This window comes from Mastigoproctus giganteus, chromosome 1 (genome assembly GCF_048544385.1).
Source record: "Mastigoproctus giganteus isolate SK-2022 chromosome 1, ASM4854438v1, whole genome shotgun sequence".
Lineage (NCBI taxonomy): Eukaryota > Metazoa > Arthropoda > Arachnida > Uropygi > Thelyphonidae > Mastigoproctus > Mastigoproctus giganteus.
In genome coordinates, this window is record NC_143575.1 from 189,027,889 (window position 1) to 189,055,138 (window position 27,250).

Consider the following 27,250-nt stretch of genomic DNA (forward strand, 5'->3'; position numbering starts at 1 on the left):
CTTTTATACAATACATGAAATGTAGATGTATAATGGAGTAAGTCAAATATTTTATATATAAAAGACACCTGTCGAAATACACTGCTGTTCTTTCTCCCCCATTTTACTCCCACTGTGGACAGCCTGGCTCATCTTCCTGTGGTGAGCCTGCTGGGGTCCTGCGGCCAAGAAGCCAGCATAAACAACAGAGCCCAATACTAAACTACACATGCAACACACAACAGTTTTCTGGCTTTTACATTGGTTTTGTATTTATCACTAGATGGTGCAGATGTTTCCCACATCTGCACCATCATGTTTCCCACCACCGCGTTACCCAAGCACTATGCCCCTATGATCGATATCTAATCAGGAAATGACCTATGTAATTATTTACCTGTGCATTTGTAGTGACGCAATTGTCCCGCCCACTTGTACCATGTAACCCGCATCTCTCTTCTGCCATTGGCTTCCCTATCCCCCAACTCGCAGCATTCTCAAGGTCGAATAAATATCACTATGTAATAATTTACCTGCGTTTACATAGATCACTTAGGAAAAGGCCTGTTGCTTCGGGTTCCATAATACATGAAGAATATTATTGTTGCATCCGAAAGAGCAGGACTAAAATATTTACAAACTATACAATTATTTAAAATATTTACAAAATACTAAACTATTTACAAATACACAAACTATATCGGGTCCCTTCATCAGCTGAAATTAAATTGGGACATCAAATGATACCGTGCGTGGTCATGTATTACAGAAGGTTGGTGAACGTTACGGAGGCTCTTTCAATGGAAGACAACAATGTTATTATTTACCTGCGCATTCGTAGTGACGTAATTGCCCGCCCTCTTCTCCCATTGGCTCGAATAAATATCACTAGAAGGAAAACCTTTTTTAATGTATATAGAGAGATACACTTTTTGCACGGTGTTTTCTCTTCCTATAGGTCACCGTAAACTTTATTTTTACTGTTCATTTGAATTTATTATCTAGTCTAGTTCTGGTGCAATAGGGTATTCATTGCCCAACCCGTCTGAAAACCTAAACCCGACCAAAGCCACTGGTCGCCTACCACTGCCATAAGTATGCCAATTAAAATTAACGTTTTCAATGTACAATACAGTATGCTTTTTTTATTATAAAATTTTAGGATACTTATACTTAATCATTTTATTTAATTTATGTGTAGTTTTGCTGAATAAGAGAGTGCCATCTAGTGTACAAAGAGCTTTACCATCTCCCCATGCTGCCCATTCGACACCAAAGAAGCAGATTTGTATATCTGGTAAGGAAAAAGAGAAATTGACACCAAATAATTGCGCCGCCACCTTGGAGGCAAAAGAAGAAAGAACTGAAGAAGAGCACCCCACTGAACTCTCAAAATTCCAGAATTCTTCATACTCAGCTCCTTCAGAGGAGACCATGGAGAAAACAGTTAATCGTCGGCTTTCAAGACGTGGAGATTCTTCCTCTTCGTCCAGTTCGAATAGTTCACCACGTGCCACTAAAAGAGACAGTCCAGCTCCAAATAGTAGTAGTTTAGAACAGCGTATTCCTCCCCGATCGCCACTGGCTATTCCGAAAGCCAGTCCACGATCTGTGATATTGTCAGATAGACCTAAAGTGCCTGATGAAGAAAGACGTGAGAGGAAATCGTCGGATGAAGGCCGTTCTACTATAAGTGTTCGATCGCGATCTACAAGCAGTGAAGTCACTGATGAAACCGATCAGCATATTCCAGTGCCTTTACCTCGTAAGCGTCTGAGTCCCCTAAGGAAACAACAAGCTGTTTTTGACCAGAATGACTCTCGATACTCTTCCGTTGAAACTACGGACTCTGGAGTTCACAGTCCTGTTTTAAAAGGTGATGTGACTTCAAGTAGTGGGCTGGACTCCGGAATAACTGATTGCACCTTATCTCCACGGACGGCATCCAGTGGCTACTTCCACCATAGCAGTGACAGCAGCAACTTGTTGAAGCTGGTTGATGTTCACAGCGGGTCTGTATCCAGTCTTAGCGAGTCAGAAGTAGAAAAAAATACTGGAACTGTCTTCCGGAAAGTAACTCTGAAGAAGCGGAGACCTAGTATAGAACATCATCTAGAAGAGAGGAATTTCAGTGGTAAGAACGTTATTGTCTTAAATTATCTATTACTTAGCTTGTAATTTCCTATTGGATTACGTACAATTTAAGTTGGGAAATGCAAGAGTATTTTTAGAATTAAAGGTTTAATAAACTGCATCATCAGTTGTTAAGGTTTGTGTGTATATATATATATATATATATATATATATATATATATATATTTATTTATTTATTTGCTTTCTTTTATGGTTCGATAAGTGTGTTTTTTTTTTTTTTTTTTTACAATGATATTTTTCCCAACCGCTAATAAGTTGACCCAGAGAGTCAACTTATTCCAGTGAGTAACAACTCTCTGGCTGAACGAAAACTTTCACAACCAAGTGCAAAATGTTCCCTATTAGTTTGAATTTCTATTCCCTCGGTCTAGAGTGATTTTAATATTTGATTTCTATACATTTCTATGGAAAAACTGGCACTAAACATTAGACGTTTTTTCCTACTTTTGTCCATGTGGTGAAGAAGTGACGCCACTCCCATGAACGGACTTTCTCTTTGACTCTGACTTTGAACAGAATGCAGTGATTTAAACAGACGACAAAATGTCGGGTTTACTGTAAACATTGAATTTTTGAAGGGACCTTGTTTCTCAGAAATAAATTTGCAAACCGTTGAAGGATAGCGTTAGGCCAAGTATTATGACTGTTTATTCGAATTTATGGAGACGAAATGCTCAAGGATCTCTGAGAATCAGTACCGTTGCTTATAAAATGAACAAAATTTTAAAATAATTAAATATATCAAATTTTCTTTTTTATTATTATTATTTTTAATTTTGTACTGATCGAAAACGATAACTTAATATTTATTTATTTTTTAAAATATATACGGAATACATATTTTTATATTTATATTTTTGTTATATTAGCTAAAAAAAACAAAAACTGTGATACTCTACGGATGGGTGCGGGGCGTATTAATACACTGTCATTTGTTGTGTGAGGAGACATTGTACCTTTTTCGCAGTGGGCATCAACTTAGGTTGAAACAGAGTGTAGTTACCAAACTAAGCTTTGTTACCCACATATTCGAAGTCTCTGCTTATGTGAACACCCTTTTGTCATTCCCGTTTCCCGTCTTTGACCCTTTTCAAGAAACTCTATGTTATTTTTTTTTTTTTTTTAAGTGTGGTATTTTGTATATGAACACCGTATTCTAAGTGAAATTCTCACATTTACTTTATACAATAGAAAAGCAGTTGCTCAATAAATTATCGACAGGATATGCCATGGGGACCCTCCTTGCCATATGTCTGCACTGACAAAGAGCTTTATTCTCGCGTAGATCCTACAAATCCCTTACTTCCTGTAATGTTTTGGTATATATTTGCATATTTTTCGAATTTTGTTATAATTATATTTTCCTATTTTATGGGTTTGGGGAAATGGTTTGTAAGTTTCAAATTCATTTTTTTACTTATTCGTCCTATTATGTAAATTGTTACCTTGGAAGAAACTTTCAGCCGTTAAATCACTACTTGATCTCGTTCTGCTGTGTAGCGCCAATCCCATCCTGAGAAGTAATCTTCTAAGACAGCGTTTACCAAACTGGGGTCCTAGACCATTTCCAGGAAGTCCACGAAACGCACCCTCCAGAACTGGTCAAATTATTCGTTCTATGTATAGCAAATTGATGATAAATAACATTATTATTATTATTATATATTTATGTAAAAATAAGAATTAAGTAGAAATGAACAAAGTTTTTTATGTTTTAAACATAAAACTTTGAAATTTCTTTTCAGAAAACCCAGTGTACACACACACACACACACACACACACATACAGAAACATTTGTATATGGATCCGCAATTTTTTTTTTTTTTTTTACTTTTGAAGGAGTCCGTAGATCTGAATAGTTTGGGAACCACTATTATAATAGTTAGGTAAAGGTTCCCAAAGTGTGGAGGTGCTCCCCACAGGGATTCTTGGTTTATTTTCGATTGAAAATAAACCAAGAATTTCGATTGCCTATCGAAAATAAACCAAGCATTCTTGGTTTATTTTCAGGCGTATGTTATTTGGATGAAGCACTTGTTTAACGAAACAAGTAAATAGTAAAAATTTATGATTTTTAACAAAATACGAGGGCTATTTAATAAAGAATGATCATAATTTTTCATGAGCAACCGTACTGCTTGCTACCTAAAGAAAGACATCGAGCTTCTTGAAAGGGTGCAAAGACGGGTAACTCGCCTGGTGAGATCGGCAAAAGGGCGTCCTTATGAAGAAAGACTTCGAATATGTGGGTTGCAGAGTTTGGAAACTAGACACCTTAGAGGAGATTTGATTGAGGTGTTTAAGGCTCTGAGAGGCATCAGTAAAATGAATGAGGACGAAATTTTCAAGATTATAAATGATGCTAGAACTAGGGGACATAAATTCAAGTTATGGGGGGAAATGTTTAGATTGGACTGCAGGAAGTTTTATTTTAGCCAGCGAGTTATAAATTACTGGAATAAGTTGCCTACATGGGTGGTAGAGGCTGACAGTTTGGGGAAATTCAAAGGTCATCTGGATAGTACCTTCGGGTGAGGGAAGCGCATAGGATCATAGGTTTAATTTCCTTTTCTTTTATTAATTATTATTTTTTTATCATTGTTTTATTCGGGTTTTTTTTTTTTTTTTTGGCTGGTGCAGCATAAGCCGTTGGCTTTCTTGCGCCATGCGGCCATTACTAATACTAATACTGTACTGTACTATCTCTAGCTGAGCAGCGGAATTTAAGACCAAGCTGCCTCAGATAGCAACGGCGCAGTTGATTCGTGCGTGCGGTGTGACCTTGGCAGTCGGTCAAGTTTTATGCCTGTTCAGTTTCGCCTAAGTAACAATGGACGTGTGATACTCCAAGAACAGTATGCTGCTCTCAAATTTTGTTTCCATCTCAAGAAAACATCAGCTGAAGCCTTTGAATTGTTAAAAGAGGCTTACGGTGATCTACGCTTCCATGTAGCACAGCACGTACGTAGGCGGTTTTAAATGTTTAAAGATGGACGTAATTCAACACAAAAATCGCGATCCTGTAGCTCCAGCTACTGCTGTCACCACAGAAATCATAAAGGCTGCTTCTGTAATCGTGAAGGAAGATCATCGTAAACAGTAAGGCAACTGGCAGAGATAAATAAATTTTCTGTTTATACTACAGGACAGCCACACGGTCATAGGAGTTTACAAGACAGAGAGAATACAAGAAACAGCACCGTATTCAGCAATCACGAGCTTGAACCTCGGTCACTCAAAGCACGTGTACTGATGCACCCTTTTGCCTGACTACTCAGCTACAGGGTTGAGAATATGAATAGGAAGCACGCACGGTATTCTCCATGACCATTTGCATATGACATATGTTTGCGCATGCTGGGTTCCAAGACTACTCACACCTGAACAACAGCATGGAGGTTTGTCAGAAGCTTCAAGGGTTGGTGAGTTTCTGCACAAGGTGATAACGGCGGATGAGACATGGCTTCATCATCTGGACCCAGAGAGTAAACAGAGCTCTGTTTGGAAGTCTACGTCATGGCCAACGCCAAAAAAAAAAAAAAAAAAAAAAAAACAGTTGTGGCTTCTGCTGGAAGCCACAACATCTGCTTTTTTTTTCTTTTCTTTCTTTTTTTTTTTTTTGACATTCAAGGAATAGTTTAACAGCATGTTATGTCACGTCATACGACTGTTACGAGATCTTACTACAGACTGTAGTGCGCACTTTGCGGGATCACATTCGTTGCAAACGACCCCAACTGCACGCAGATGGGTGGATGCTGCATCACGACATTGCGAGACCTCTCACTGCTCATACTGTGTTCGAATACATACTTAGCCAGTATTAATGTCAAATGTATTTGTCATCCACCCTACAGCCCTTACTTTGCATCTTGCGATGTTTTTTTTTTTTTTTTTTTTATTTCATTTCCAAAGTTAAAGAAGGGACTGCGAGGAAAACGTTTCCAGTTGTCAGAATGAGGTGTAAAGATATTGGAAGCGACTCTCAAACGTATGTAAAAAAAAAACCCGCTTCCACAATGTTTTTGAAGAATGGTGGAAATTTTTAGAGTAAGCGTATTTCATCAGATGGAGACTACTTTGAAAAGGACTATCGAAATGTGGATGATTAATAAAGCTATTTTTGACATTATTGATAGGCTATGAATTGAACAGCAGTCTTAAGTCCACTCGTCGACCTGAAAATTTGTTACAAAAATTTCTAAAATATTATAAGTAAGTATTGAAACTTCGAAATGGGTAAGAGGAATTTCCAAATTGGATTAATGTGAAGACATACTTTCATTTATGCCGATTTTTGTAGGGGGACGGGAAAGGAACGCGGGCTGTGAAATCGTGACTGGATCTGAAATTTTCCCAAGGACCAACAGAATATAGGTTGGAAATTTGCCCTTGATCCGACTTTTCGTTTAGAGTAATACGCGAAATATACTTTCATTTTAATTGGAAGAGGGGTTCTACGTACGTGATTGTTCATCATTGTGAGATAATTCATTAATTGAGACTACACTATTATCATGTGGTAGATTTAAGTAATTTATTATCGAAATGCTACGATTTAAATTTGAACAATCAAAACACCTAAATAATACTGGCTGCGTTTTTCGGGAACTCACTGTCTCCCATCTTCAGGCCTGTTTATACGATCCTGGATTGTCCCTGAGTATAAACAGAAAATTTATTTTATTTTTATTTATTGGAGTTTTGAAGTACTTCCCAGAAATCTGCATTCCATGATCGCATAAACAAGCCTGAAGACTGGAAACAGTGAGTTCCCCAAATGTAGCCAGAATAATAAATTACTTAATTTAATAATACATAATAAATTACTTAATCTACCACGTGATATAATAGTGTAGCGTGTGTAAATTCATGAACATAGTATTGTTCATCATATTGTTGGCATTGAGGTGTTTCAGTGGTTCAATTTGTAGAATTTCAATAATATATTACTTAAATCTACCACGTGATATAATAGTGCAGTCTTAATTATTGAATTATCTCACATACTTTCATTTATATCAGGGATTAACGAACGGAGTCGATATTTACCCCCCCTCCCCCCGGGTTAATCGTCTTTAAATAGAGGTCGATGCATGTCAAGGGTTCGAATTGCAAATTATTATTCATTATTATTATTATTATGAGCCATATGGTGCTTATGAAGCTTATGCTGCACCAGTAAAAAAAAAAAAAAAAAAAATCCCCGAGTTACCCTGAGAGAGAGAGAGAGAGAGAGAGAGAGAGAGAGAGAGAGAGAGAGAGAGAGAGTCAAAAGTAGAAGGAATCATCAAGAAAGAGAAGAATGATGATATCCAGCTCAGGACCCTGGGTGTGCCAAGCCCATACTCACCAGGTGTGAGCCCCCGGGGTTAAATTACATAATAATAAAATACTGTAATGATAAATACGAAGAATATAGTAATATATGATTTAAAAATATAACTATGAACGTTGGTCTTGCTAATTTTCGGTTTTAGCAATTTGGTATGCAAATTTTACCGCTAGGTGGCAGAACAGTAATCCAGCGGATGCCCATTTTTTATGATACATGTGCTTCGCGTTGAAAGTAATCGTGACGATCACGGTTGCCGGCAGTCGACTGGCAGAACTGTCACAATTAAACTCAGTGTTACCATCTGAACAGTTTGCACATAGGCATATTACATATGCCTATGTGCAGCACTATAAGTTATTGTAAGTTATTTAAAATAACATAGTACACTTTTGATAACATGTAGTTTTTAGGAAGATCCTTATACCATGTCGTTCCCAAAAAAAGAAGTGACGTTTATATTCGCAAGGTTATCTAACATCCGGATTTATTTCTTCGGCTGGAAACGAATCATTGCTGCTCTCTACTATGTCTCTACTATGTGAGAAAAACTTTCGGAACGATGCAGTGAAACCATAAAAAAAAAAAAAAAAATGAAAGAACACATGAAAGGGATGCATCCTGTTTCAAAAGAAAAGTATTTTGAATATTTCAAATATCTTAAAGATAAATTTATAAAACGTTCTACGACGGGTTTAAAATCGTTTTTGATTTCAGTTTCTAGAAGTGCAGAAGGAGGATTGGAAGCCTCTTATAATATATCACACTTAATTGCAAAAGCAGGACACACACACACAGTTGGGAACAATTAATATTGCCATCAGTACGAGAACTTATAAGCTCTGTCATGAAAGTGGATCCGTATCCAGTATTAAAAAGAATTCCGATGATAGAGTTCGACGTCGTACTGATGAAATGGCTAAAGATAAATAATACAACAGGAGAAATTATGTTTTTTTTTGTCCTTTGAAAAATATTTACAGTAAAATAATATTTCTGTTACTAACATTGTAGCAGCTGTTTCTGATGAAGCACCACCAATAGTTGGCAAATGTAGAGGGTTTTTAACATATTTTAATAAAAAGGTTCCTGATGTTAAAACTGCACACGTTGTTCTGCACGTAGCACTTGGTTGCAAAAAACGTAAGTAAAAAACACCATGATGTGCAAGTGTATATCAAATCCTTGGATGATCGTCTGTTTGATCAATTATGTGATCAAAATCCACAACCTCTGATTTAACATACAGAAGTACGTATCAAAAGGAAATTGTTTACAACGTTTGATTGAACTTTTTCATTCTGTAATGGAATTTCTTCTTGAAATAAAGAAACTGTTAGCAACAAAATTAATTGAATTAAAAACGCACGTGTTTTACTTGGCTGATATATATTCAAAGTTTAACGAACAAGACTGAAAGGTAGAGATACGAATATAATTAAAGTTCAGACAATTATTCTCGAGTTTTAATCCAAAATGGACCTATTTACATCCACTTTAAATCGAAAAGATTTTCGCTACTTTGCTAACTTGTGCTTGTCAATTATGGAAAATTACTATTTCAGACAACGGTTTGCTATTGTACATGTTCCACTTGAAGAAACTGAAAGAAAACTTTAACATTCGATTTCAAGATTTTCATGATGTTATTGTACCAGAATGGATTCTACAACCATTTGAATGTATCTTAATTACTAAGATAACTCTGTAGAACACTGAATAAAACTTTGTGCCATGAGCGCATAAAGCTTGTTGGTTTGCCTTTCGCCGTGATAACCGCTTTTTTCACCCGGAGTGATATCGACTCACGAGACAGCGGAAGATGTCCTCGGGTGCCCTGGACCAGGTGGATAGCAGGACGTCTGCAGTTCGGCAACGGAGTGAGCCACTAGCGAATGATACATTCTACAAATGTTCAATGGCTTGATTTCGGAGAAATTTGGCGACAAGGGGAGCAAACTAAATGCGCTGACATGATCTTTCAGCCATTCCTGCACAATACAGGCTTGTGACACGGAACGTTGTCTTGTTGAAAGAATCCGGTTCCATCTAGATACACGGTCACTGTGTTGGCAATTGTTCCGAAACAGTGGCGATGTAGACATGTATAGTATGTTATGCAGGGCGGCTCCGGAACATTAGTTCAACACTGCCTTGGTACACTGATGAATACAGATCTGTACACTGAGTGATCACTGAATTATGACCACCCCTATGAAAACTGAATGCAACCCGTTGACCATGTGAGGTACGAGAGTGCGGAGTTAGTCGACCTACGTAGCATGGATCAGTGGTTCAGTAGGTAGTAAAATTCCGGGCGTGATGGGTAAAAGGAAGGATTTATCGGACTTTGATAGAGAACAGATTGTGGGTGCTTGACGAGCTTCGCCTCCGTAGCCAGGTGGGCAGGAGCAGTAGTGCATAGCACACTCTTCTTGATTAGACTGTGGTTCGAGCCCGTGACCACAAAATACGGAGGATGCGGAAAGGTCAGGGAATGATCACCGCATATCCCCGGAGCAATATGGCCTTAGTTGCTAATGCTCCTAAAAACCAAATAACAACAGCTTGACGAGATAGTGCCTCGATTTCCCAAACGGCTGAACTGGTTGGGTGTTCGTGAGCCGCCGTATTTAAAGTGTAGCAGAACTGGCGTTAAAACGGTCAAACAACGACTCGACGGCAAAACTACAAATATCAGCGAAAGGTTGATGTCAGAGGTAAACGCCGGGTTCGATTACTCGTACAGGCGCAGCACTGTTGAAAAGTTGACTACCGAATACAACATGGGCCAACCCGGAACAATATCTGGCATGACCATGCATCGCACGCATGGGCTATACCACCAGGCGACCCATATAGCATCCTCTCCTAACCAAGGTTCATCGGCGTAAAAGACTCGCCTGGTGCAAAGAGCATGCAAGTTGGACGTTAGAAGACTGGAAGAAGGTGTGCTGGTCTGATGAGTCACGTTATTTACTCATGGATGGTCGTGTACAGATTTAGTGTCAACAACATGACCCTCTTGATCCATCATGCATGGTATCAAAAGTGCAGGCCGGTGAAGGCGGTTGTATGGTGTGGGGCACGTTTCATTGGCAGGAACTTGGACCCCTGGTGCATGTGGAACAACGTATCAGTGGTCTCCGCTATCGTCAACTGTTTGCTGACTGTGTATACCCCCCCTATGTTACACTTCTTCCTGAACGGCGATGGTGTCTTCCAAGATGACAATGCGCCGAGCCATCAGGCACTTGTTGTGCAGGAATGGTTTGAAGAACACAGTTTTGAATTCCAGCATATCGATTGGCCTCCGAACTCCCTCGATATCAATCTCATAGAGCACTTGTGGCACTATGGAAAGGGATATCAGGCGTCTGGATAACCCAATCACCTCCATACCTGCATTGATGATCGCATTACACACACAGCTTGGTTGGCCATACCTCTCGAACGCTTCCGACATCTTGTTGAATCGATGTTACGTCGGTTAGCTGCTGTACTGAGGGCAAAAGGAGGACCTAGGAAGTATTAAGTAGGTGGTCATAATTCAGTGATCACTGAATTATGACCACCTACCTAGCCAGAAATGTGGTTAATGTTATGTTTATGCTGTGTGTGTGTGTGTGTGTGTGTGTGTGTGTTGTTTATCGCCACTTTGCCACCAGTAAGGCGGTCACCTGGAAATCCTGACTGTCTGACGATGTAGGATCGGCGGTGAGGATGATGCATTCAATGGGAATGAGGAGCCCCAGTAATGTAAAAAATTGTTTTAGTTGAGCACGCACAGCAGAGTTAATTATTTGGTTTTTAGGAGCATTAGCAACTAAGGCCATATTGCTCCGGGGATATGCGGTGGTCATTCCCTGACCTTTCCGCATCCTCCATGTTTGGTGGTCACGGGCTCGAACCCCGGTCTAATCATGAAGCGTGTGCTACGCACTGCTGCTCCTGGCTACTGAGGCGCCTCACGCAGAGCAGAAGTTAAGTGAAACTTATTCAGAATCTTTTGAAACGTTTATTATTTCAGTGTTACAGTGATTTAATATTTTAGAATTGTTTTACAAATTTATTACAACGTTTTTACAGATCTCTCCTTTGTACTCAAATGGAGATGGAATTGCACGTATGCGTGCTCTTTACGCCTTACAATGCTCACTATTAGCGTTCGGCATGTTGAATTATAATTTTTTTTTCGTCGAAATATTTTGTGATATACGGTAGAGAATGACGAAAGAAATATTGTTGTTTTTTTTTTTTTTTTAATTTTTAAAATCGGACTGCTAGAAACTGAGATATAGCGATTTTAAACGTAAACGCGACACGCATGCGAGTTACACCGTAGCCTTGCTGTAGGGGTACAGATTGCATCGTGGGTCGCTGCTATGTATGCTCCGCGTCGCTCGTGCCTGGTACGAGTGCAACAACGTTGGGGGCAATGAATCATTTCGTTGCGATTTTTGTCAATCCACGGATGCAAGATACTCCCATGTGAAAACTGTCTGAGGCATGCCTAAAGAAGTTTCACTTCAGGGTTTTTGGTGCCCCTCGGCAGATATGCATTTGGAGCCCTTTAGATACTTTTATTAAATATTATCATAATAAAAATTTTGAATTTCGGCAACCCCAGATGTTGGCGCCCCTATGTCCTGCTTAACAGGCTTACCATGTTCCGCCGTTGCATCAGCCAAACCATGATAGCGCCGTCCTGTTTTCTTCTAACCGTGTAGTTTGGTTGTAGCTGTTCACCTGCTCGGTATCGAATACACACCCATCCATCGGCATGATCTAGTTAAAACCTTGATTCTTCAGCCTAGGTGATTCTTTTCCAGTCGTTCAGTGTCCAGGAACGGCTCTCACGTGCCCATTGCAGATGGAGGTGTGATTGATGGTCAGTCAACATGGGCAAACAGGTGACCTACTCCGTAGTCCTATCCAAAAGAGTCCACCTATAGTGTGCTCGGAAATATCCTCTTTGGGCCTTGTGATTGTAGTCTGGCGTTAATTGAGGAATCGTGAGCCGTCTGTTGTCCCGATTAGCACATGCCAACCGCCGTTCACCTCGACTGTCAACCTCTGGTAGTCTCCACGATCCGGCACTTTGGGTAGTTGTGTGTCCCTCTTCGGACCGTACTTGCCACACTTTCGCTATGGTGGCTCTCTAACAGCTGACAATCCCTGCGGTCGTTGAGATGCTGGATCCCGCCAAACTCTGTCAAGTCCTTCCCTTTTCCCATTGCGTGGGCTTTGCACGGACGAACTGACATGCACCGTCACAATATATGCTGCACCGATTGGTGACGTCACTCTTAGGTGCTGTGGGATTCATACACCGTGGAGAGACAGGAGAGGTCATAATGTTTTGACTCAAGAGTGACATTTTACATTCTCTGAACGTAGTCGTTCAGTTTAATTACAACTGTATAATATTTATTATTCTCTGTATATTATTTTAAAGTCCCGTTTCTTTCTGTATATGTGTATCTTTTCACATAAGTCCACGTTGCAAGTCTTATGGAACAATCTACGTTCACAAGTCTTATATGACAATATACGCGAAGCGTCCGCGGACTGTCTACAGCTGACGATACGCCATCAAAACTACATTTAATCCATGCATTTATTTTTCCATACAATTTGTATGGAACAAAGAAATAATGATTGCCTAATTTCTGTTTGTCCGATTTTAATGAACCGACAAACATTTCTAAAAGGCCCAAACAAAAAATTTCATGAAAATTCGTACACTGGGAATTGTTTTTTGCGGACGGACAACGGACAGATATGGTGAAGAGAACAGGTACTTGTCATATACGCCGATGAGCCAAAACATTATGTTCACCTACTTAATATGGTGTTGGTCCTCCCCGTGCAGCCAAAACAGCTCGTACCCGGCGAGGCATGGACGCTACGAGATTTTTAAATGTGTCTTGTGGTATCTGGTACCAACATGTAATCAGCAGATCCTTTAACTCCTTTGAGGTCTGTGGTTGAAATGCCGCAGATCGGAGTTGCTGTTCCAACATATCCCACAGATTCTCGATGGGATTGATGTCTGGGGAATTTGGAGGCCAGGGCAATACCTGGAAGAATTCGTCATGTTCCGCGAACCAGTCTCGAACAATCCGGGCGGTGTGGTATGGCGCATTATCCTGCTGAAAGACGGCACTGCCAGAGGGGAACACCGTTGCCATGAAAGAGTGTACCTGGTCAGCAATGATGTTTAGGAAAGGTGTGTTTAGGGTCAGACGGCACCAAGGGTTTCTCCTATCTCCGTGTAGTTTTCATTTTGGGTGTACCAGTTCACTGGAAATGCAAGAGATTTAAAGTGTATTTATATTGTATATGTGTAGAGAATTATACAAGGAGCGAGGGAATGATACCAGCAGTGGGGAAGATGGATTGCAAAGTAGCAACACATACGACATACCCGGTATTCTTCCTGATGAGGTAGAACATGCATTGAAGAAAATGAAGAATCGGAAAGCCCCGGGGGAAGATGAAGTTACTGTAGAGTTGTTAAAATTGGGAGGAAGAGACATAACACAAAAACTGGCAAGGCTCTTCACAAAGTGCATTAGAAAAGGTGTGATGCCTAAGCAGTGGAATAATGCAATCATAGTTTTGCTGCATAAGAAAGGAGATAAATCAGAAATTGGAAATTATAGACCAATTAGCTTGTTATCCCATATCTACAAGTTGTTCACAAGGGTCATTACTAACAGATTAGAAAGAATACTTGATGAGAATCAACCGAAAGAGCAAGCTGGCTTTAGGACAGGATTCTCAACTATGGATCACCTTCACGTAATATCACAGCTAATGGAGAAAGCAAATGAATATAAAACACCATTATGCCTGGCATTTGTGGATTATGAAATGGCATTTGACTCCATACAGCATAAGGCAATGTTTGGGGCACTGGAAAGACAAGGCATAGATACTCCATATATTATGATTTTGAAGAAAATATATGAGAGTGCTACATCCTTTATTAGACTAGACAAAGACAGTAGGAAATTTAAAATCGAGAAAGGAGTCCGACAAGGAGACACAATATCTCCGAAGCTGTTTACTGCTGCCCTTGAGGAAGCTTTCAGAAGATTAGACTGGTCGCAGAAAGGAGTCAATGTGAACGGAGAGTACCTAAACCATTTACGATTTGCAGATGACATTGTGGTCATAAGCCACGATCCCAAAGAATTAGAGGAAAATCTTAATCAGTTATGCACAGTTAGTAAGGATTTTGGACTAAAGATGAATATGGCTAAAACAAAAGTAATGATGAACAAGTATGCCACGGAAAGGGAAATAATGATTGAAGGAGCAGTAATTGAAAAGGTGGAGTCATATACTTATCTGGGACAAGTTATTAGCTGTAATAATGATAAATGGCTGGAAGTCAAGAGAAGAATAAATTTTGGATGGATAGCATTCAGGAAATATAGTCTCATACTGAAGAGCAATATCCCAGTTTGTCTGAAACGTAAAATAATGAACCAATGTATACTCCCCACCATGACTTATGGAAGTGAAACTTGGGCACTCACCAAAAGAATGGAAGAGAAGCTAAGAACTACACAGCGAAGAATGGAACGAATTATATTGGGAATCAGACTATTAGATAAGAAGAGAAACACATGGATTAGGCAGCAAACTCAAGTAAAGGACATTCTTATCAAAACTAAAGAACTAAAATGGTCTTGGGCAGGACATATAGCTAGAAGACATGATGACAGATGGACTAAGAAAATAACAGAATGGTACCCAAGAGGAGCTAGAAGAAAACCTGGAAGACAAAGGCGGAGATGGATAGATGAAATTCATGAGTTTTTGAGTAGTAAATGGATGGCCAGTGCTCAAAACAGAAGGAACTGGAAAGTTGCTGGAGAGGCCTTCATCCTGCAGTGGATTGAAAATGGCTGATGATGATGATGATGATGATGATGATGTGTAGTCTCGTGTGAAGTTGTGCATCTGGTCGTTCAGCCGCTGGGGCTCAACGTTGCCCCACCTTTTCCCCTTGGAGCCAGACCAGGAACCCAGTAGTTTTAGTTTTACTCTGGCAGGTTCTGCCACCTAATTTCCGGAGTTTCAGTGGCTAGGACCTAAAAAAAAAAAAATTTTTATATTGTATTATATATATATATACACACACACACACACACACACACACACACACAGCGTGCTTACATATCCCAGCGTCAATCTTGGGGGGGGGGGTGATGTTACTTGAGTTGATAGGCCGGGATGTGGGTGAAGATATTTAGGATGTGTTTAGATTTAGGTGTTTGGGGGCTTCGCTAGCATAGAGGGGAGGGGCTGAAGACTGGGAGGAGAAAAACAGAAGTATGGAGCCAATAGGGAAGATAGCCCCAAATTTCAGTGGGGCATGCCCATGCCCCACCAGAGTAGAAATGAAATGATGTTTAGGTAGGCAGTAGATGTCAGAGTTCCTGTCACATGGATGACTGGACCCAAGGTATCCTAGCAGAACATCGCCCAAAGCATGGCACCGCCGCCACCGGCTTGGGTTCGTCCCACGGTGCATCCAGGCGCCATCACTTCCCCAGGTAAACGATGCACACGTACCCGGCCGTCCACATGGTGCAATAGGAAACATGATTCATTGAACCAGACGACCTTCTTCCAGTCACTCAAGGTCCAGTTTCGATGCTCGCGTGCCCATTGTAGGCGCTGTCGCCGGTGAACCGTGGTTAACACGAGTACTCGGAGCGGCCTTCGGCTACACAGCCCCATTTTCAGCAAGGTTCGAGGTGCTGTGTGTTGTGAGACATTACTCCCGTCACCAGCATTCCAATTACCGGCGAGTTGCGCCACAGTCGCCATTCTGTTTCCACATACCATCTGGAAGAGCCTTCGCCCACCGCGAGCATCGATGAGCCATGGTCGGCCAATACCTCGCCGACAGTTCGTGGGTTTCCCCTCCTCGGACCACTTTCGGTAGGTACTAACCACGGCTGACTGTGATCATTCCACCAGCCATGCCGTTTCGGATATGCTCTGACCCAGTCGTCTTGCCCTTACAATTTGGCCTTTGTCAAACTCGCTTAAGTCCGCTGCCTTTCCCATCTGAAGAATAAGAGTGACACTGATTAACGGAGCTTAGTATCAGGTGTTTTTTTATACCTTCTCCCGACCCACGCAAGCGTCGTAGTTCACCTGCAGTTGCGTCGATTTGCATAACGACTCGTTGGTCATAATGTTTTGGCTCATCGGTGTTTATTAACGCGTCTAATGGGGATTGTATTGAAATATAGATTAATTAAATATATCTTAGTATATATATTAATTTATAAAAGTATATGTACCAATAGTTAAATTTCGTGTCAAATCTATTTATTTGTACTTATTCTGGAAGGGAGGTGCGTGAAATTTATGAAATATTTCAAGGGAAACCAAGATAGTTTGGGAACCGCTGCCTTAAGACAATCCATTTGCAAATAATTTCAGCTACTGTTTCTACTGTATTGAATAAGGCTCGTGGCTTCAAAAAGGACGAGTGAAAACGGCTAGTTAAGGATATACCGTGTGGTTATAAAATAAGTTTGCCTATTCAGGAGACCCTAGTGTCAAAATGGTTAGAGATAGCAATGTGAAAATCGGTGGGTATATCATTTAGGGTATGGGGAAGCGATTTGTAGAAGAAAACAATAGTTCAAATTTCCGCCACCAGGGAAGAAATTGACACTGTAAACATGAGATGGAATACTTAACTTAGGATTAGATTTTAATATCAGAACTTAAATCTACAGATATTGTTCTGTGTGCTTTCCTTCACTTAAGATGACATTCTGAAAACAGGACTGCGTGCACGGTTTCGTGCAGCATCTCATTGGGGATGTTGGCTACATGGTGTTTAATGCTTGCTTTCAAATCGACAAGCGTCTGTATGCCGCCATGGTAAACTCTGTCGTTCAGGTGTCCCCATAGCCAGAAATCACAGGGATTGAGATCTTCTGATCGGGCTGGCCAGAACTGCGGAAAGTCTCTTAAAATGATGTGATCGTTTCCGAATGTTGAATGGAGCAGTTCCTTCACTTGTCGATCAACGTGGGGAGGGGCACCATCTTGTATGACACCACGGTCTCCAAGCATTGCCTTTCTTGCAGAGCGAGAATAATGTGATCTCTTAGAAGAGTGTAGTACCGTGCAATAGTTACCGTACACCTTACTGGGCCATGAGGTGTAGACTCTTCAAAGAAACAATGGTCCGATTATAAAATCTGCTGTGAAGCCACACCATACTCTAACGGAGTTTTCCAACCTTTTTCGAGTCGCGACCCCCTTTTATAATATCCAAGTAACCTGCGACCCCCGCCACATTTACATAAAAAGGCATTTTAATAGGGTAAAGAAAACACATTAAAAATAGCTTTTTCTGAATATAATTCTAACCTAATATTAAATGCGATGGTTGTACTTGCATCTGTGCAGTCAGCTTCAAAATTCATGGCCGAGTTTTTGTTAACGCCAACCTCATGTCATCCTTGACATTCAATCTATTTCTTACCTTTGTTTTGATATGAAGAAGCGCAGAAAATCCACTGTCGCAGAGATATGTAGAGGCAAATGGAAGTAAAACTCGAAAGGAAAGCATGGTGATATTTGAATATGACTGGTACATAGCACACTAGAATTGATTCAACAATTTTTCATGAAACAAATTACATTCCGAGGAGTCATTCCGCAGATCCAAGAATTCATCCTGTACTTCATCGGGAATGCTGGCTACAATCAGGGAAGCAGAGAATGGGTTTCGTACCAGTGCAGCTTCTTCTTCTGTAAGCTCAGGGAAGTACCACTGAAATATCTTTTCAAGGGATTCAAGATGCCCAGTAATCTCCTCCTCCAGATTCCTCTACCACACTGCCATGCAAACATGGCAATATTCCCAAGATTTGCTTTCCGACGCCAGTTTTGCAACTTGGATACAAATGTCTGAAAATTGTCTTCAAATTGAATAATGTGTGTTTCCTTTCCCTGAGGTTTCAGGTTCAGCTTATTTAGCTGGTCTAAAATGTCTACTAAGTAAACAGCTGTTTTCTTCCAAGCTTCATCGTTCAAGTAAGCCACAAGGTCATATTTCCTTTGCACTTCCAGGAACAACTTGAATTCATCTTTCAACTCAAAGACACGATTGACAACATTTCCTTTCGACAATCAGCTCTGGTTTGACTATTCATGAACTAAGTTCGCTCCAGTTTGCGTTTAACGGCCCGTAGCGGACATTATTGAATTACATCATTGCAAACATGGCGGCGTCAGCAAAACATATGGGGTGATCTTCAACTGCGTTAAGAGAGCAACTCACCTTTATTCGACAATCTATTATTCACACATCGAGACACCGATTAAAAATGAATTTTGCATCATAGTGAATATTTTTTTCAGTTTACTATTTGTAACAGAGAATTTTATTCTAATGATAACACTGCATTTGTATATTTTATTTTTAGGGAGCGAATCAAGGTTCGCCCCCGCGGCGGAAATTTGAAAAAATTAGTAAAGGCCCGCCATAGCAAATAATTAAAATGATATAAAATGTTAAATATGTATGAACATGGCGGGCTTTTAATATTTTTTTAAGTATCAGCTGCGGTGGACCCTAAGTCACTTCCTTTCATTTATAAAAAATCAGTGTTACAACCACTAGTACAGTGGTTATTCAAGAGAAAAATACAAGTAGTGACTCCGTACAAGAAACTGACCAGGCCTGTTTACAGGGGCTGCCCCCAGGGATCGGTACTGGGACCACTCCTCTGGAGTATGGTATTGGATGAGTTTCTGTCCTTCGACTTGGGGGGAAGTCCACTCACAGGCATTTGCAGATGACCTGATACTGATTGTTGCCGCAGACAATCGACTTCAATTGGAAACCCAGGCAAATCGAGCAATTCAAATTCTACAAGACTGGATGAAAGTCCATTTTCTTAAGATCTCACCGGGGAAAACCTACTCAATGCTACTGAAAGGAACATTAAATCTCTGTAGACCACCGCAAATTAAAGTAGAAAATACAACTATCAAACTACTCAGTGAGATGAAATATCTAAGAATCATACTGGACAAGAACCAATCTTTCAACCCACACTTGAAACATATCCGAGAGAAAATCAGGAGATATTCTGCCCTCGTCTCAAGAATAGCTAAAAGGGATTGGGGACTCAAGAGGCACACCTTGGGACTGTATTACAAAACGACATTTATACCAGCCATAACTTACGCGTCACCCATCTAGTTCCAGAAAGCAACTACTGCAGCTAACAGGACACTCGATTCCATCCAACGGACAATACTCCTCTCTATTACACGGGCCTGCTGAGTACACATGCTCTGCAGGTTCTGGCGGGAGCACTCCCCCTTGACCTCGAGGTGGTGCATTGTGTCATGGTGCAGCATCTCGCAAAAGGGCTTCCCTGCACCTTCCTGGGCTACTCCATTGACCCTACAAGAAACCTGAAAAGAGAGAAAATAAAACTCGCCACCCACCTGCAGCAGGTCTGGCAGGATAGGTGATCAGAATCCACAAAAGGGGAAATAACGAGGAAATTTCTGCCTGATGTCGGAAGATTATACCCAAAAGCACCATCATGGTTTCACCCTGGACTGTACACTACGTATCTTTTAACAGGTCATGGGGCCCTGAATGCCAAACTAAACAGTTTTCAATTAGTAAACGATCCCCGCTGTGTCTGTGGGGAAGTGGACACATGGTCTCACATAATGTACAGCTGTGAAAATTATGAGGATCTCCGCTGCCTCCTGATGACAAAGCTGACTTACTTCCCTCGCGACAGGGAATCAAACCTGTTGGACTCGCAAGAGGAGTATAAGGAGTTAACAAAATTCGCCCAGGGACTGTTCACCCGAAGGAGGACACTTATTGCTATCTACAGGGATCAAGAACAGGCACCACGACTAAACTAACCATCCTTGGACTCAACGAAACTGGCTCTCACCCAGATACAAGATCTTCCTTTGGGACTCTATAGAATTTTTTTTTTTTTTTTTTAAGCCACGCTCACTTGCGTGGCGCTTTGCCTCCACTCCCCGGGCGGGAGGGGGAAGTGACTTCTGGTCTCCCCCCCCTCGCCGCCCCTCTCTTCCCTCTGGTGGGGCATGGGCCTGCTCCACTGATTTGGGGGTCATCTTTTCTATGGACCCCTTATTTCTGTCTTTCCCCCCCAGCCTTCAGTCTTCCCACTCTCTCTCTCTCTCTCTCTCTCTCTCTCTCTCTTTAATTATAATTACTAGTGTCTGAACCATTGTTAAATTGCTTGAGCCCTACACCCAAAAACTTAACAACATTTATTTGCATAAATAGTACTTCTTTTTGGCTGACCCATAACTATAACGTGTTTTTTTTTTGTTTTTTTATTATTATTATTATTTTTTTTTTAATATTTATTTATTTTATTTTTATTTTATTTATTTATTATTATTTTTTTTTTAAGGTCCTTGCCACTGAAATCTCAGGAAATTAGGTGGCAGGACCTGCCAGAGTAAATAACTATAATACTGGTGTATCTGGTCTGCCTCCACGAGGCAGAGTGTGGACAACGTTGGGTCCCATTAGGGGCCCAGTGGCTAAATGACCAGAGGAACAACGGTACACGGCACTATACATGTACAAAATCCATACACTTTTAAACCTCTGGCATTGACAGTGTTCGGTTTCACACCCACAATGTATAGCACGCGGAGATGGGGGAAACCCCTTGTGCCGTTTGACACTAAACATACTCTACACTCTAGTACAGTGGTTTTCAACCTTTTTTTAATAACGGTACCCCCAAGTAATTTATTTTATTTTGTGGCATCCCTAAGTAATTTTCTTCCTGTTCGATCCGATTCTCTCTCTCTATATATATATACACCCTGTAATATACAGGGAGACATACTACAACTTTTGTTATTTTCCTTTTTCTGCTTATTTTGCTTTTTAACTGTTATTTATATATATATATATATATATATATATATATATATATATTAAAAAATATGTCATATGATAGTTATTACAATAATATAGCTATAAACAAAATTACAATTTATAATACAAATTATATATATATATACTGTATAATTTTATTCTTTATATAGAGGTACTAAATAAACATTAATTATAGATCACCACAAAATTAAAAAGATACCGTACACCTTTTTATAATGAAATAAATATATAAATTTAAAAAAAATAAGTTCAAATTACGTGGCACCCCTGGAATGTTGTTGCGGCACCCCGGTTGAAAACCACTGCACTAGTAGAACTTTGCAGTGTAGCCATATGCCATAGTGAAATAAATAAGTGTTGAAAACCTTCGTGGTGTAATTTCCTATAAAAATAATTGCAACTAAAAAGAACCGCGGTAACCCCCCAGGAAAACACTTTGCGACCCCCTTGGTGGTCGCGACCTACAGGTTGCGATCCCGGGCTCTAACGTATGACTTTGTAGTAGTCTTTCATGCACAGCAGATGGACGAGAACATATTCGGCAGTTTTGTGCATTTGCAGCCCCATGAAGAGTGAAATGTGCCTCATCAGACCACAAGATCATACGAGCCAGAAATCGTAGAGCAAAGTCTATTCGTTGTTGCTGATCACAAGACTAGTCCTTGCACTATTGAATCTTGTGTGGGAAACAGTGTAAATTTATTCAAAACACTTTACGTACGGTAGACCAAGGACGGTTCAAGTCTCTTGACACACCTCTGGCACTACTGACTGTTAGTGTTTTGCATTCTAACCTGGAGGCTATTGCAACCGCCACTTCATCCACTACCTCCGTTCCGATACGTGGTCGTGCCTGCCTGGAATTACAAATAACTCCCCGGTCGCTTCAAATTTCTTTATTAGTTTTCGAAGTCCCACTGATGTCAAAGGTCCTTTACGCAAACCTTTAAGTTTCCGATATTCACGTACTGTTGCATTAGTGCTACTATTATTCTGGTAGAACAGTTTTACTAAAAGAGCAGGTTCCTTTTTTGTAAGAGCCATAATGGTTGACCTTTCTGCTTTTATCTAACAGGATCTCATTTGCGTAAGCAGCACTGTAAAAGTCAACTTTTACATATGTGCAGCGCCGTTTTTCCCGTGGTGGCGGAAAATTGAACTAATTTTTTTTTCTTCTACAGATCGCTTCCCTATACCCTAAATGACATACTCACCGATATTCACAGCACTAACTCTAACCATTTTGACACTAGTCTCCTGAATAGGGAAACTTATTTTATAACCACCCGGTATATATGTTAAACTGTTCAGATCCCCCCTTCCCGTTTTACAGATGATGAGGTGCTGTATTGCGAATTTTGCGAAACGATTATAAATGTTCTTGTTTATACTCTGGTACAACTACTGGTCAGTGGAATTTACAATAAATCAATCAATACAAATGTTAATCGTATTTAGCAGTCACGGGCCCAAACCCCGATCCACACAAAGAGCGTGTGCAAGTAGCACACGCTCTTTGAGTGGATCTGACCACCAGGTTACTTTAAGGCTATTTGGGCTTCGAAGAGGTTTTCAGTTGGTTAACATCCGTAGTCTACCATACAAAAGACGAATGTAAGAAAAGTTAGTTCAAACCCTAACAGTTCGGAGGAAAGAGAAGTGAGACCCCCTCCCCCTTGGTAGGTATTACCGCGCCTTCGAAAATCAGATATTCAGGATTTTCTAGTTTGTATGAGGAAACCCTACTGCAAATCACATTCGAATCGGCCTTAGGAATCTGGCCGATTTGAATGTGATTTGTAGGTATTCTGGAAGTAGAAAATATCGTTGGGTGGAGGGGTGTATTTCAGGTAAATAAGGAAGAGTTTGAAAAAAGCAAATCTCACTAACATTGCCCAGTGTTCCAAAAATGCTATGCAAGTCATTTCTGTTTCGAATTCGCTGTGACAGAATTTTGTTCTTTGTACCAGACTGGGTTCGTGTATGAGCGCTTGCATTTTAATGTGTTGTAGGCGAAAATGGCCTATCTGGCTCATTTACTTCACTGCAATTATATTTGTATCCAGTATTCTGAAGTTTATCGACTTATTTCAACCATGAAGACACTAACTTCAGTCTGTCATCGCGGTGCTAGGCGGTGAAGTTGAAGTGAATTTCTCTTTGCCACCAGTGTTGACAAAGAATACATGGTTGGAAACTGTTGATCATTGTTGTAGTAATCTTCCCGGCATTGCACAAGATAGTATTAATAATATATATAAATATATTTTTTTTTTGCTTTCGTTCTTGCATCACATGCCTTTATTACTATTGGTGTTTTTTTTTTTTTTTTTTTTTAGTAATTAGTAATGGAGGCATGTGATTCAAGAAAGCAAGTGCATGAGCTGTAGCATCATCCAAAAAAAAAAAAAAAAAAACCCAATTTCATACATCCATTCCCTCTAAAAGTTTGTCCAGTTTCTCCTTGAATTTTTTTAAGCTCTCAACTTCCACAACGATAGATGGAAGTTTGTTTCAGCAATTAACCACCCGCTGGCTAAAGACAAATTTCTGCGCATCTATTCCACAACTATCTTTCCTCAATTTGAATTTATGCCCCCTCAAGTTCATAATCTGAGCAAGCGGATGTTGAGAATTTTCCCACAGAAAGCAGCGCAACTGCCAGAATAGTGAAGGACTAACGCAGTGTTTCTCAAAGGGTGTGCCGCGTCACATTAGTGTGCCGCGAAATTTATAAATTTCTTCTTCTATGACTACGTAGGTGTGCCGCGAAATTTTTCTTCTTTGGAAAATGTGCCACGAGAGTAAAAAGATTGAGAAACACTGGACTAACGTACAGCGCCTAAATAAAAAAGGACCGCTACATTTCGACAAACTTGGCAAACTTCAGTATATTTGTGCTCAGCATCATTCGGCTAGGGCCAAGTGACATGTAGTTTTTTGATTCCTTTCACGTAGTGGGGAAACAAACTGTCAGCAGCAAGCAGACCAACAGAAAACATCACAAGAGGAAAGAAACAGTTAACATCAACTTTTTTTTATTTTTCCTAGTGATTCTCGAACTTCTCAGTTGACGGAACCCTAAAATTATGCCTTGTGATTCCAAGACCCTTTTAGAAAGGATCATGACTTGGGCAGGGTGGCTTAGGCCCCCAAAATATATGAATGCACCTAAAACTATTCATTTAATTTCATTAAAGTGAGGGAATTATAGGATTTCTATTAATCTCTTTTTTTTAGTAGAACACCAGTTAACCTTACGAACGTTGCGTTGATCCGAGGTGAAGAGCCAGGCAGTTGAATTCCACGAAGTTTGTCTTTCAACTCTGGCTGCTTTCTGAGAACGGAAATTCAATTACGCATTTCTTTGTACTTGTTAAAATAAGTTTATGTATTTATTGACGCCATCCAAAAAAAAATAAAAATAAAAAAATAAAAATTTTCAGAAACTTCGCTCGCCCCTATGAAACACCCAGTTTGTAAACCACTGATCTTTCGTCTCGTTCAGCGCTATTAAAATGTATATCCCGCTGTTTTGCCTGTGTGATGCTGAATATATGAAGGTTAATTGCTTCCTAGAGTAATGCTCATGTAGTGTGTGTGTGTGCTGAAATTTAATTAAAAAAGTATGAATATGCACATTGCAAAAATACCTTTACTTAAGTTTCTGACCACACGCTGTTGCTGTTATGGTTTGCAAAAGTAAGTGGCATAAAACGATATGCAAAAGTAAGTGGCATAAAACGATATAGAGAAAGAATAGCGGACAGTGTTTTAAAAGTTTAAATGAAAACGCAGAATGAGTGCAATGGAAGTTACATTACTCTTAGTGCTGGCTGGTAGTTTAGCGGCGCTATAAGCAAAAATGTTTCTCAGGGCTTTTTGTTAAAAAAAAAAGCAGTATATTATAATGAAAGGAATATGAATTTTGTTTTATTTTCAAGACGTGTGTGCAACTTAAAATATTTTAGTGACATAAATATTATGACATCTAAGAATTTTTTTTTTCCCTTTTGGCAGTTTGTTTTCTAGAGATAATATATAATCCTGGCTGATTTTTTTATATTTTTTATTTATATATAGACTTGGATACATCATTATGTCTTCCATGTGGTTAGAGCAATTATTATTAAACATTCTTCTGTAGAGAAGAACGTTATTAAAAATTGAAGGATGGCGCATTGGCTGCTAAGGCTTTGGCCTTAGCAGCCAATTATTTAGTAGTTTAGTGGCTGCTAAGGCCTTAGCAGCCACTAAACTACTAAATAATCAACCAACCAGTTGTAGGTTTAAGTGAAACAATATTTCCAAAATTTTTCAGATTCTTGAACAGATCATTTCCGTCGATGTCAAAAATTTCTGGACTTATATTCAATGCCTTGCATAGTTCGAAGGTATATGAAGGGCACTTTTATATTCATAAAAGTGCTCTTTTATGTATATAAAACTCTCCTTTAAAATAACAGATATTTTCGTGCGAGATGATGAACTCTCCTTTAAAATAATAGATATTTTCGTGCAAGATGATGTATTATTTCGTTATGTACCATCTCAAGATAGTTATGCTTAATAACAATTGAACAGATATTTGGACGATCTTTTACTGACAACTTCTGAATATTTTAGGATTTTTAGTGGTATTTGGAACTTATTTGGCTGTGAGAGACTACTCTTTCTCTATTAATCTTTATGTAGTATTTTCAATCTCTATGACATCACCTTTTTTCTCTGAAAGCAGTAAGGTCCATAAGCTAGTCTGACGATTTGATATAATTCTCCTGTGTGATCAGAAAAATCTAAGGATAGTAATACGCATGAACAGTATATGTATCCGCCTCAGTACCAAACATGTGAGACCTCTGCTCGTTTCTTGAAATCGGTACCTACTAATCAAAATAATATGCTTGAACTAACTGATTATATCCTTCTTCATTACAAATTCAGCGTATAGGAGAAAGCAACTTGACTTCACAACATTAAAGAACAATAAACTAGCTAACAAAAGTGTTATAGGCTCTGGATCATAGCGGGGGGATGGGGGGGGTCTTCAGTTTTGTGGATGTCATTCCTCCAGAGATAAGCGTACTTTCAGGCCTGACGTAGCCGAGTGGTCAGGAGCGAGGTGCATAGCACGCGTTCTTTGAAAGGACTGGGGTTCAAGCCCGTGACTACTAAATACGATAAATATTTGTATTGACGATTTATTGTAAACTCTACTGACTTGGTTGTCGTGCCGGAATATAAACAGAAAAAATTCATTCGTTGAAAGGACAGGTTTTAAAAAAAAAAACAGATTGCTTTTGTCTTAATTGACAGCCTTGGAAAGCTGTATCTGTGAATGTGTCCCTCATATATTGTAAACTCATTCTGTGAATGCACAACCCAAATGAGAATATAGACTTCTGAGACTGTCCTATCTCCATTTATGATATCGAACTATTACTTTGAACCCTCCTTTTAATTATTTTACTTTTTTTTATTTTTATTTTTGTAATTCTTTATTTTTATTTTTGTAATTATTATTATTTTTTAATTTTCATTCATTTTTATTTATGTGCTTACAATGATTTGCCTTAAACTAATATTCAATTAATCACCTAATAATTCTAATTTTATGCAATATGACTGTGCGCAATGCCATTGCCACATGTTGTGTGTCTCCTGGCTTTTGGGTCATGGGTTATGAATTGGGTTATGCTGTTCATGGGTTAATGGGTGTTCAGGAGACCTAAGGGTATCGAAGCTTACTCTTTCATCATATAGTTCGTAATTCACGTAAGCGTCTTCAGTTTTGTTGACGACT

At 39.6% G+C, this 27,250-nt stretch overlaps 1 protein-coding gene across 1 annotated transcript in view; it reads left to right on the forward strand.

Moving 5' to 3' along the window:
* Positions 1–27,250, forward strand: part of LOC150091382 (uncharacterized) — a 576,879-nt gene that overhangs the window by 341,262 nt on the left and 208,367 nt on the right. The window contains exon 4 of the mRNA XM_090390158.1: positions 1,181–2,113. Within this exon, the coding sequence (XP_090246284.1) occupies positions 1,181–2,113 (933 nt within the window). The remainder of the gene's footprint in view (positions 1–1,180; positions 2,114–27,250) is intronic.